This window comes from Capra hircus, chromosome 7, assembly GCF_001704415.2.
Source record: "Capra hircus breed San Clemente chromosome 7, ASM170441v1, whole genome shotgun sequence".
NCBI lineage: Eukaryota > Metazoa > Chordata > Mammalia > Artiodactyla > Bovidae > Capra > Capra hircus.
In genome coordinates this window covers 91,884,666-91,898,068 of record NC_030814.1, presented here as the reverse complement: position 1 = coordinate 91,898,068, position 13,403 = coordinate 91,884,666, and the positions used below count along the sequence as shown (strand labels likewise).

The window sequence follows — 13,403 nt, the reverse complement described above, 5'->3', positions numbered from 1 at the left end:
CAGTGCCCCCAGGTGGGATGGGGGGGGACCTCGAACTGCAGATAAATTTAGTAACAAGTGCATGCCAGAGTATGGTGGAGGCAGCAGGTTGTGCAGGACCCATCCTCCCAGCACTAGGCTGAGGCACTGACAGCCAGACTTTTGCAGAGATACTGATGATGCCCGACATGTACTTCCCTCCAATCTCCTGTTCCTTCTCTGCTCTGTTTACCAACAGGGAATAGTACGAGCAGAAATGCCTTATCTAGTCTTGTTTTCTGTGTCAAGGACAAACATTTCTGTGATTTCCTTGCTTCAGGGACCATGTCTTGGACCCTGCGCATCCCCATCCAACAGATAATAACACCAGGCTTTTGGGAAGGAGCCCATGAAGCGGAAAAGGCCGGGATCACCTCTCCCAGTGCATTCATCTGCGTGGTAGTGGTCCCTGGTAAGACTCAATGATGTTTCATGACCCTGTTGAGCCACTTCTGTCAACCTTGATATCAGGCTAATTTTTGTATATTTATTTCAAATCACCTTTATTTCTATCTGCCACACATCTTTGGTCTTTTGGGAAATTTTAATTTACACGACTCCTTTATAAATTTTTAGTCCTTTCAAAAGGTCAAACTCAAATAGATTTACTTTTGCACCATACAGATGAATTTAACTTTTATATTTCAGTGCAGCCAGCAGTTTATGTTGACATGGGCTTCAGTGATATGAGCCAGAGACCCAAAAGATGGTCCGAAGGCACAGACCAGTGACCTGAAGCTGCTGAGGAGAGCCTGTCCTTCTCTTAATTCTGGGAAAAGTCATGATAAGTATTTTTATCATGTGAAAGTAAACATGCATGAGGGTCAGTTTCACTGATCTCTTTGCCAATTACTTCACCAAAACTGTACTCTGGCTGATATGTGTGTTGCCCACATCAGTCAACTTCCCCGGATCCCAACTCACCTGCGAGACTCCGAGTCTCGCGACTTCCTCGACTCTTTCACTTCATCAAAGGACACAACAGACCGCTTCTCTCTGCTGGCCGATTTGCGATCCTGGCTCTTAGACACCTGGTTCACCAAGAAGCATTGACAAGTTAAAGCAGGAAGAAATCAACTGTGTCCAGGCTCAAGCATCCAAGATCAGAAATGAAGCTGAACAGTGAATGAAACAATCAGGTAAGACTGTATTCTCCCTGGAGAAACCTCACCTTGGCTTACCAAAATCCAGAGTCATAGACTCACTACCAAGCTAAACTGGAATCCACTGCCTACTTTCAGTAGTCAACACTGAAAAGGGGATTTTCTCAGAAACTTTTCATTTAAGGTAAAAACAAACCAAACTTTTTTTCATTTTGTCAAGTGCATCCAAAACACATTCTTCAATATTAAACACGCAGTGGTGCCCAATCAAGGCCACTTCTGCCACGTCTGAGGATTCCTTATTTGTGCCAAGGGCATTAATTTTTGACATCTATTAATCTTAGTCCTTGAATCCACACGATTTTTCCATTTGACATCATTTGTTAAAAAGAAGGGAGAAATTATCTGATACAGTAAAATATTTGCACAAACACAGTACAGATATGAAATGCCATAACAGAACTCTCAGCTTGTAACTGGTCCATAACATTCATGAGCTTAAATGGCTGGTCATCTGGCCAGCACAGGTTAACATGGCAGGCCTGAGGCTAGTGGTGGGAACCTTGGCATTCAGAGTACCCTAGTCAACAGTACACTGGCAAAGGTGGCTCACTGTGCCCTGACCACGCAAACGACGGTTTGTGCTGAACAACTGCTTTCCTTCTGGGAGTCAGGAGAGGGTACGTATGTGACCAGCCCCAGTAAGCCTGGGAACTGAGGCTGTTAACGGGGCTCCCTGGGCAGAAGCATGACTCTTGTGCTGCTGCACGGTCCCTACTTGGGGAGCCTTGCGGGAAGGAGACCACAGGGAGCCAGGAGAGTTCCCTCCAGACTCAGGCTTTCCCCACCTGCCTGGCTGTGTGACCTCCCTGCATCACTGGAGCCAACCTTAGGCGTTAACTACAACTATGTGCTGGGCCCAGTGGGACCCTGAGTGGCCCTGGAAATGTGGGTAGTCTTGGGGACCTGGGCCCACATCCATCCTAGTTGTAAGGCTGTCAAGAGTTGAATTATGAACATCCAGAGCTGCCCGTGACCCTAAAACAGCAGGCAGAGTGAAGTGGTAAGAGCCTAAGGTGGGCACTCTGTGGATTCTGTGGCTCTATGGAGCGTCTGCACGGAGACAATGCATGGAATGAGTAAAATGGAGCCTGGGCACAGAGGCAGCCGGAAGGCCGGCTCTGCCAAGTGTGGGTTACAAATGCACAATGGAGAGCTGCTGAAACCTGAGGCCAGCAACGAACATGGACTGCTGTGCCCAGATGCAGGCAAATAAAGCCAATCACACCCATAAATGAATTTCGAAAGTTTTTTTTTGTTTGTTTTAAAAAGGGCAGTAATTTTTACCAAAACTACGAAGGAAAGCCTTTAAGCTTTCTCAATTTTAAAGTTCAAAAAACCCTTCCATTTTCAGAAGACTGACAAACTTTTCTCAAATTAAGCTCACGAATCCCCTAAAACACACAGAGAACTGTCAAAGGAAATAAATAACCCAGGCAGGAAAAGAATACTCACTCGCTCTTTGGATCCCAACGTTTTGACACTGATAACAGGCACACCTTTAGATTTATCCATCACCACAGTCCGCTCAGTTCCTCGGCTTCCTGTAGGAAGAGAGGAGTCAGGTAAGAAGGGACACCTCGTACTGAGGGAAAAGTACTCAACTTCAAGGAAAACAAATGTAGTTTGTGTTGCCCATTAACCACACCAGCCAGGAACAGAAGCCAGGGTGCAATCTCTCACACCCACTGGTCAGCTACCTGACTTTGTGGCTCGAGAGCGCTCCGAAGAGCCAGGTTTCTGATCATCCTGGTCTTCACTCTTCTCTCCACTCCCGTCTTCACCCTTTTTAGCGTCATCTTTTCTGTCAGCCTTCTCTTCCCTCTTGAGGTTGGCAGATCTATAAATGGCATGCAGATACAGATATGTGTGAGATGAAACACTGAGGGAACAACCCAGCGGAGACTCCCGCAATGAGCACTGAGTGAGGATGGGGCTGCCTCGGAGGCATCCACAGGACGGAGAACATGCAGCCTAGGAGAGGAACTTGAGACACCTCTGAGGACTGGCGGGAAAATCCTCCAACAAGTGCACAGAAGGCAAGGGGGTGAAAGCCTCACAGCCTTTCCCACCCATGGAAAAGTGAGGAACAAGACATCAAGAGAAAGGTCATCTTGGCCATAATCCCCTCGAGAAGACTCATACCTGTCAGTATTGCTGGATTTTTCTTTTTTCCCCTCCCCTTCTCTTCTCTCAGAGCTTTTCTTCCCAGCAGGTTCATTTTTCGCCTAAAACAAGAGAATCAAGTAGAAGTATTACCTTATTTCCTAACGTGGCTAGATCCCAGGAGGAAAATGGCCCCTTACTTTTTCCACTGAGATCATCTTCCCATGGAGCTCTGTTTTGTGTAGGTGGTTGATGCATTTTGTGGCCTCTTCTGCTGTGGACATGGTAACAAAGCCATAGCAGCGTGCTCCAGGACTCCGGGCATTGGTCACAACTTTGGCGCCCACCACCTTGAAGGAAAATACACATGTACATCTCAGACACGAAGCCCCCACATAGACCCCTACACTGTGGTTTATGCCACTTCCAAGAGATGCCAAGAACAGGTGGACGACAAGTGGCAGGTAAAGGCTGTGGAGGGCAATGCTATAGCCTGGCTGCTCCTACTCCTTCATGGCTGTTTCTCTAGGGGACTAGGATGACAGTGAGGTGGAAAGAGCAGAGTGAAGCTGAAGGCAGCGTCCTGCCAGAATTCCATTAAGACTATATAAACCTTGAAAGGAAATGTTCCTAAATATGCGGTCAGCCAGGTGGACAGTGAAGTAAGAAGACACACCAACAGAAGGAGAGGGACATAGGACGGGTTTACAAAGAGCACTCTAGAACACAGAGCCCACCCTATTACTCCCAAAACAAAATTCATGGGTATGTTTCAGGTGCTATAGATACATCCTCACATGCTAGATGTTAGTTAACTGACCCAACAGCAGCAGCAAACTGAGGCTGGGACGCCCATTTATGCGAGAAGGCCCATGGCTCAGGAGAAGTCCCAGTGTGTCAGGGGCCATGGCTGGTATTCATCTTTATTGTGCCAAGTGAAACCTGAGCCCCAAAGTACGGATTCCCAGGAGTCTGGCCCCTATTCAATCCACATTAAGCCTGCAGTGTACCCAAGACATTGCAGGCTCCAGATGGACATTTCCCTGCAGAGCAGACATCTGCTCTGAGGGCCACTGCAGAATCAAGAGAAGGGTCCCACTCTGTAATGCAAATGTCCAAGGGCTTTTCAGTTACTGTGAGGAACATGTCAAGCTTTGTTTTCCTTGTCTGTTCCTGAACATCAACAGCCAAGATCAAAGATGTTGGTTTTCTCCCTTAACATTTCTGAATCCTAACTGTGAATGAGGGCCTGTGCTAAATCTTACTTGGCAAAGAAGACTGAAGACAAGGAGGCGTGGGCATGGCAGCTTATCTGCAGGTGAGTCCAGGAAGCACTGGGAGGAAGGGGCGGGGGGGAGAAAGGAAGAAGAGGCAGCACTCAATGTGTATGTGTGGGGGCCCCACCTGGGCATCATGTCCACCTTTTCTGGGCCGAGGAGGGAGAGAGGGAGACAGGCAGGTGTGACAGAGGTGGCTAGAGTTACTCAGCCTAGGGGGAAAAACACAGAGCAGAGGCGGGGCTCCCACAGCTCTGAGAGCCCCAAGTGTAGAGACAAGACTCACGTGGGACTGGCAACATGCCCCAGGCACACCACTCTGTGCTGCAGAGCTGAGGCCTACAGCTGTTCACAGAGGTCTAGTTCAAAGATCTTTTGTTCATAACACATATCTACAGCTTCTCTAATCACTATGACTCACAACAATGGGCTGCCCTGTCCTCCCTACCTAACAGCAATCCCTCCACAGGTTTAAGGCAGAGAAATGCACTCATTAAGTTATCAAATGATATGGTGGATTGGAGCCAGGGAAGCACGAGATATACAAAGTGGATGTGGGCTCTGGGAACTCCTGCTGGGCTCACATCTCTTTCAGTGAGGGCGGACTGGCCACAGGCCTGCAAACCTGCGAGTTCAAAGAACCACACGGTGTCAAAGTCCTCATTGCAGGGGACAATGATTTACACGTAGGGGCCATATTGCATGAGCTCACAAGTAGCTTCGTCGGCTCTTACCTTCCCGTACTTGCTGAAAAGATTCTTCAAATCTGTAGCTCTGGTGGTAGAAGAAAGTCCACTAACCCAGAAATTCCTTCCACAACTGCTACGACCTATTTTAAAAGAAGTTCCGGTCAAAAACAAGATACAGACAAAATCCTGAGTCTTAAGTATCTTAGAGTCATTCTAAACCAGATACTCCCTACTTGCTCTAGAGGCCAGCAGTACAGAGAAGGTTGGGGCTGGAGGCCGGCCTGCTGTCCTGACATGAGATCTGGAGCTGCCCACAGGGTGGACAAAACTGATGGCAATGTCCCTTAAAAACTGGTCGGGGCCCACTGGGCCTGTGGCTGGGGTAGCCATCAGCTACAAGATGGTATCACCCATCTCAGTGAGGTGACTTTGGAACATAAGACAGGAGCTGTCACTGTGGAGTCTGAGATACATCCTCTCCCCAGTTTCTGGCCTTTTTTGAATACCGATTAAGGATGCGTCTGGGGCAGCCAGCAAAACTACTTCTCAATCAGCAAATTAATAAAGGGCTCTGGTGTTGATAAATCTGCATACCAGGGACCCACCAAACCCCAGTATCTGAAAACTCAAAGCATTTTCTCCATCTGCATGTGTCACTGTGTCCAAGAAGTTCACAAATCGGAGGGAAAGTCTGGATGGAGGAGCTGAAAGGACTCTGGCAAAGTCAAGTGTCCAAATCAAATTGAAGTGACAGTTCCGCCCTGCAACCCAGAACCCGCAGAGTGAGGAAGCAGGTGGCTAGAGTGGAGAAAGGCTTTGAGACAGGCTCACAGGCCGGTGAGGTAGAAATGGGTGTGTGATGGCTAGAGCCAACTAGAACCATCGCTCCCGGGGGTGCCACCCTGCTGACTTACCCTTCTCCTCTTTGGAAAGCTTTTTTGTATCCGAGTCATCTTCGACAGAACTAGAGACAAAAGACAATGTCACTCCAGAAGGAAGAAGCAGAGAGGAAACTAACTCAAAATTATAAAATATGTGCTGAGGTTGCATACCTACCCGAAATTTAGTTCTGAAAAAAATGATACCCCTACAAACGTGTATTGGAAATCTGACCTAACCATAAGATTTCAGACCCACAGGAGTTAATTAATTCTGCTGGGCTAAAGATAATTAGGAAGAATTAAAGAAAACAACCATGATAGGTTGAGAAAAGAAAAAAGATTATGTAATCAGCTTAAAATAAACAAAGAGAAATCAAACATTCTTTAGAGGTAAACTACAATTGCATCAGTCTGGCTGGCCAATTGCAGAAAAACAGCTCATGTGTGTCATTAAACGACCAATGAAAAGGAGATAGCGTCTGGTCTAAAACTGAGAAAAAACAAACCTCATTTTCTGATCAGCGCCCTCACTGGCTGAGGACTCTTTAGGAGCCGGAGGGACTTCATTACAAGCTTCAAAAGCAAACTTCTTCACGTCTTCTTTGCTATCCCCGGGGTCCGGGCTTGAGGCTTCCGGGGGCGCTTCCGCGGCCTCCTCGCTACAGGCTTCCGTGTGCTCTGAGGCTTTACTACTCTGCTCAATTGGCTTCTCTAGCCCTACAGGCTCACAGTCCATCCTCTCGTCATCGCCTGTCTGCTCCACGGGCTCCCTTTTCACTACCGCTAACAGGGTGTCTGCCTTGCTCGACTGAGCGTGTGCTGTTGACTCGTTGGCCAAATCTAAATCACCCTCCTCCGGATGGGCGCTGTCAAAAAGGTCCTCTTCCTCCGCAAGTTTTCTGTCTGGCCCCACGCTACTTGTTTCCTGTGCAAATGGCTGCTCCAGCTCGGAACCTTCTTCTTTTACTGGCTCAGATTTACAAGTTTCCCCCAAAATGTCGAGTATTTTCTCATTTTCTACGGATTTAACAGGAATAGAATGGCACAAGGTTTAATTACCAGGGAAATAAAGCAATCACAAATGCGGAACTGGCACGGCGGCCACACTAACACGAAGAGAACTGCTAGCTACACAGAGATTGGAAAACCCGCGGGTACACACACTTAACACTGGTTACACTACCTGCACTCCGACCGACTATAGAGTAAGCCTCTATGCTACATGGAAGAGAAATGCATCCCAGAGACTTATTTAACCCCCAACACCTTCTGGCTGATTCTTGACAGTCTTCATTCTGTCGGCGTGTATATATGCCTCTTCCAAATTTAGCTTCCAAAGTCCAAGTTGCTTAACTCAATGTATCACCATTCACTGAACAGAGCTCAATTTCCAAATTTCTTTGAATTTCTTTTAACAGAACAGTCCGACATGAAAACCAGAATCTCTTCCATCGGTGCTCTGAGATATTTGTAGTCCAGAAAGTGAATAGTATTTGTTTGGAATTCTCATGAAGAAACTTTTTCTTCTTCTGGAATCCAGTTATGTCTCAATGCTTTAAAATGTTATCTCCCTACCACTGTCTGCACTGCCTGAATTAAAAACCACAAAATTAACACACTGCCCAATATCACAAGATCTGTTTTGTGGAGTACAGAGGTATTAGCTTTAGAGAGGCATCCAAACTCTCTCTGTATGTTTCAGTGCCGTGTTCATTTAAAAAGGCATGAGATAGTCTCATCTCACCCAATACGCTTTACAAAATGAGAAATCAGCCACTTTCACAGATCTGGTGATATGGCTGGGTTTCCAATCTCTATGATCCTGGTATATTTTGGATCGTAAACCTTTCAAACAATGTATACTATAGTAAGATAACTTTAATATCAAAGAATTCAAACAGAGAAGGCGGAAAACTAGAATGATTCCAAACCCCGTTGCTAAGCTTTTCATTTAACAGTACCTGGCTCCAAGGACGGTTCTTCAATTTCCTGCAACAAAAAACATAAATAAAATTGTGCCAGATGGATGAAACTTAGAATTTATTTACATCCCAAAGTATAACAACTAAGAAGGGAATTTTTAAAAGCAGACAAGGAACCCCACAAATGCAACAGGTGAAGGAACCCGCTTGTTCCAGGCAACAGCCTGCAGGAGAGTTGGTACCGCACTTCATCCACCTTGGACCCAAGGAACTGTTTCCGTGTTTACTGTAGTCCTGTGCTTTGCTGCATTTCCCAGCGCCTGGCAACATTATCACTTTTAATGGTGAGGAACCCATCACATGGCTGTCTTTCTCAACTGTCTTAAATGCCTGGATAGCTGTGCTTTAGTTTTATACTTTTATTGTCTAGCAGAATACCAGACACATTATACCAGATAATCATTTTTCAGTAATGCAGTATCAGTTTCCAAAAATTCCAAAGATCAAAGGAAAGAAGGCATGGGTGGCTTGACCCATGTTCTACCTGTGCATGGTGGACTGACAACACACACATGCCCACCTACCTGGTCAACAGAGTCCCTACAGTATCACATGTGCCTTCTTCCTTATCTCTTCCAATCAACAATCCAGCAAGCCAGCTCTAATTCTTCAATATCCTTCAACCCTTCCCAGGAAGCAGTTGTCAAGTCACACCACTGTTACTTCTCACCAACACGAGCGCTTGATTTTACTACCCTCATTCCTACCTCCTCCACAACAGGCTCATCTGTACCTCACCCCACATCAGGCCAAGTCCTACACATTTAGTGCAGGGACCATGTGCTCACAGAGAGCCTGCACAACTAAAGGAAGGGACTTTCAACGTGTGGTCACTGGCCCCTGCATTCTCTCTGCTCAAGGGACAACATTCTAGAACTCCAGCCAACTCTGATAAGCACTGTCTAGGTTCCAGGCAGAAATTTAAGCACTTTACATACACATATATTAACCAATCACCCCACAGCCGTAGCAAGTTGGTTCTATTAGTATCATCCTTCTTTTCAAAGATCAGGAGTCAGGCAGACTGCGGTTGACAAACTTGCTCAAGGACACACAGCAGAGCCAAGATTTGAGCAATGGCTGTGTGACTTGAGTCCATTTATCAGTCAGGCCTACCCATCGTTCTGTTTATACACAGGGAGGATGGGACCCAACCTCTCTCCTTGTGCATCTGAGATACCACAGGTGCTTAGCGTGTAAGTTACATGCACATGAATGGTTGGCACAGTCTGCTGGGCAGTGACCTGCCATCCTGGGGAGCCCTAGAAAAAGGGTTACTTTTATAACAATTTCATTTACTGGTAATCAAGTTTATTTCTCCCCATTTCATGCTGGGAATTAAAGATTCTACACAGAAGGAAACAATCATTTTAGGCAGAACGATTCTCTCCTAACTTTCCCTAGACAAAAAACATATACATTCCTATTTGTCTATGAAAGGGCTATATGTAGTGTCCTGACCAGACAATGTACACAGGACTATTAAACCTGAGGAGACACTCAAGAAAATAAGCCTGCTCCTCCTTTCCTTTCTGAGTCAGGAACAGGCTTTGTCTCTGCAGCTGGAGAGACATCAATCCGAATGGTAAACCAAGTTTCACCAAGCTTTCTTGCGATCTGTACCCTCCTGGAGGTTGGCTTGTGGCTCACTAATAACACACCTGGCCCGTCTGGCAGAGAGAAATGAAGGTCTTATCTGAAAGGTGGTTTCCAATTAATCAGCATAAGTTACATTATTAAAACAACAAAAAACAAGGACTGGCATAAGCCATTTCTTCATTTCCTCAAAAACATTCTGAAAATCAGATACTCAGGTTTATTTTAACAGTTTAAACCAACATCGGCTGACAGAAAAAGTAAAAGGAAACAAGATTCATATTAATAGAAACTATACCTAAAAGTCAGCCCACATCTCATTTGTTCTCATTTAACTTTTAACACAGGTGGTAGTTTAACCTGTGTTTAATAGCCAAGAGGCTACAATCATCAAGAGAACTCTGTGTACTTTTTGAGGACAAACTTCCCAAAGAGAAAATCAGAATCGATCTTTCCCAGCTGTGATGTCAGTGCTGTGGCCACCCCACCCCACCCTCCTGCACCGCTGTCCGAACCCCATTCTTCTGTCCTGGGGAGGGGGTGCTGCCCTTCCAGTCTCATGTCTCACCTAGGAGTACTTCTGCTGCAGATGAGGCCCTCCAGGACAGACCCCACAGTTTGATCTGTTACTGATCAAACTAACAAGAGGCCCCTAGAAGTCCCGAGTCTTAACTGCAGGGATCTTCAATGCTGGCAGGGGAGCCGAAACAATGAGCAATTCTCAATAGGCACGTTCTAAACAGGAAGGTTGAAAGCAAAACTCCCTCTAGGAGGCCAAAAAAGGAAACGGACCTTGCAGTGACTTTTAGTTGGGACTGTATCAGAAGTGGATTCCAGAAACTGTAGTCTAACCTTTGATTTTAAAATTATTGAGCCATACAACAATTTACCTGTAATATAGTGAAGTCAGATGATGAAGTATCTAAATTGTTTATACTTTCTTTATCCTCTACCTGTAAAATAAATGGAGAACAAAATTTACAATACCAATAACAGAAATGCCTTTAAAGATGTCTCAGGGCTTCTATTTTTCAATCGCCTTTTCTGTCTACCTGAGAAACATTCATCCTTTTGGAAATAACACAATCCACTGAATTAACAGCACTGAGAAAACGCAGTCTATGAGTTAAGTGTATGGAATCTGGAGTTACCTTGGCCTTCATTCTTATTCTCATATGAGCTACTGCCTGGAGATATTTACCTTTACCTTTTTACCCCCCAATTTTCCCAACTGAAAAATGGACATAATAGCATTTATATATCTGTGGTTAACAGGATGAAAGGAACTAATGCCTAATGTCTGGCAGAGAGAATTCAGTAATACTCACCATAACTGTATTGTGCCTTGGATTTCAACCTAACACAATAAAAGCTAAGGCTTTAAAAAAACAAGGTCACAGAATTCAAAGACTGAATTGGGGGTGGGGTGGAGGTAGCAACCCAATGATAGCAAAAGACCAACTTTCCACCTGTTTTGGTATTTGAGACATCAGAGCTACTACATCACAGAGTAATCTCCTATAACAAGGCTAGAATAGTGTCCTCAAGATGCTTAATGCTGCACTATTCAAATGGAGCGCAGATACAATCATTCCTCACAAGACACCGTTTTTCAATGAAGCAAAGTGTGCCTTTCAGACTCATCTGTGATGTGAATGGATCAGCCAAACATTGTACTGAAATGGCATTAAAAGAACATAATTCCAAATTTAGTTATTATCTGTTACACTGTTTGAGGAATTTTTACATTTAGGGTACATCCTAGAGACCCTGCCGAGGTACCTACAGCATGTTCTTGAAGCTGCTCTGGAAGCTCTTTCATCTCCCCCTCCACAAGCTCTCTACTGTCAGACAGGGACTCCTGAAGGTTTTCAGCATCATCATCGTCCACACAGTCTCCAACACTCCCGTTATCAATCTCTGCTTCATCCAACACACTGATATCCATCATGTCGATGTCCTGTAAGTTCTCCAAACTGGTCTCAACATCCTCCTGTGATAAAGAAAAATACAAGCATCCATCAGATGACAAGCCCTGGTCCACGCACCAAGCTGATCACTGACAAGGTTCACATACCTGTCCATCCCCAGAATTTTCTTCTAGCCCGTTATCTTCCACACCCTCTTCTTCTGGTTTGCGCCCTGGAGGAATAATTTATAGTGTGAGATCAAAGATATGTATTTTTCAGAAGTGACAACTTTCACTTTTATACACCCTAAGCACTACAGAAAGACAACCTAGAACACCTGTGGGACTTCTCCGTTTAGGAACACAGTAATCCAGGACTAGTTAAATCCAATCTGGATAAGGGAGTTCCCTACTACCCCTAGTAGAAGTGGTTCTGTTCGTATCAACTAGCTGTGCAGGTATGAGGCACTAGAAATGGATTCTTAATAAAGTGGAAGCAACCAGACCTTTTCCAGGCCTGCCCGTCATGTTAAGTGGCTTTGGTTATGGGGAGAACAGTATCGCATACAAATGTGCTGCTGTGGGGAATTCCCTGGAACTCCAGTCATTAGCATTCTGTATTTTACTACAAATGTTTCAGGTTCAAAACTTGGTAGGTGAACTAAGATCCCACAAGCCTGGAATTACAAAAACCAAATAAAACCCAACTAACAAAAAACCACACAAACCAAAACAATCAAAAAAGATCACATTTGCTGCTTTTTGATTAAGGAATGTGGAACACGTTTACCGAGAGACAACCACATAAAAGGAAAACACAGGAAAGCAAAAAAAGTAAATGCCTGTCAGAATTTTACCATCTAAAAGTTAGTCCTGGAGCTATCATACAGTGGGGCAGGGATCCCTTCCACACTGTGCTACGAACATACACATACTCTCCTTTTAAAAACTGTGCTGCCATTTTATAATCCTTTCACTTACTACCTTGTGAATAGCTTTCTATATTCTTTCATAACATTATACGGTTTGTGTGAGTATGTGCAGGGTCGTGTGCGACCCTATGGACTGAGGCCACCAAGCCTCTCTGTCCATGTGATCTTCAGGGAAGGATACCTGAGTGGGTTGACATTTCCTACTTCAGGAGATCTTCCCAAATGAGACTGAACCTGCATTTCCTGCACTGGCAGGTGGATTCTTTTTTAAAAAAATATTTATTTTTAATTGACTGATGATTACTTTACAACATTGGTTTGATTTCTATCATACATTTAACATGAATTAACCACAGGTATACATATGTCCCCTCTGGTCTAGGTTATTACAGAGCCTCAGTTTGAGTTCCCTGAGTCATACAGCAAATTCCCAGTGGTGTCTATGTACATATGTTAGTGTATATGCTTCCATGCTACTCTCTCCATTCATCTCACTGTTTTCCTCTTCTCCTTTACCCTCTATGTCTGTGTCTATTGGCAAGCGGATTCTTCACCACTGAGCCACCTGGGAAGCACCACCATTTTTCTCCAAATTAAAGATGAATTTCTTAGGCTACTGAGTGTTTATCTAGTAAGACATTACTTTGCACACAAAGGTCCAATTAGTAAAAGCTGTGGTTTTTCCAATAGTCATGTACGGAACTGAGAGTTGCACCATAAAGCAGACTGAGGGCCGAAAAAAATGATGCTTTCAAACTGTGGTGCTGGAGAAGACTCTTGAGATGTCCTTGGACTGCAGGGAGATCAAACCAGTCAATCCTAAAGGGAATCAACCCTGAATAATCACTGG

General features: G+C 44.9%; 1 protein-coding gene across 6 annotated transcripts in view; it reads right to left on the bottom strand.

Annotated features, from left to right (window-relative positions):
- Positions 1–13,403, bottom strand: part of SAFB (scaffold attachment factor B) — a 60,834-nt gene that overhangs the window by 4,547 nt on the left and 42,884 nt on the right. For all 6 annotated transcript variants that reach the window (XM_018050900.1, XM_018050902.1, XM_018050901.1 and 3 more), the window contains 12 exons: positions 11,790–11,854; positions 11,499–11,705; positions 10,603–10,665; positions 8,096–8,123; positions 6,641–7,151; positions 6,168–6,217; positions 5,299–5,393; positions 3,488–3,637; positions 3,327–3,409; positions 2,882–3,021; positions 2,637–2,725; positions 943–1,049 (listed from right to left, as the gene is read on the bottom strand). In XM_018050900.1, coding sequence (XP_017906389.1) covers positions 943–1,049; positions 2,637–2,725; positions 2,882–3,021; positions 3,327–3,409; positions 3,488–3,637; positions 5,299–5,393; positions 6,168–6,217; positions 6,641–7,151; positions 8,096–8,123; positions 10,603–10,665; positions 11,499–11,705; positions 11,790–11,854 — 1,588 coding nt within the window. The remainder of the gene's footprint in view (positions 1–942; positions 1,050–2,636; positions 2,726–2,881; positions 3,022–3,326; positions 3,410–3,487; positions 3,638–5,298; positions 5,394–6,167; positions 6,218–6,640; positions 7,152–8,095; positions 8,124–10,602; positions 10,666–11,498; positions 11,706–11,789; positions 11,855–13,403) is intronic.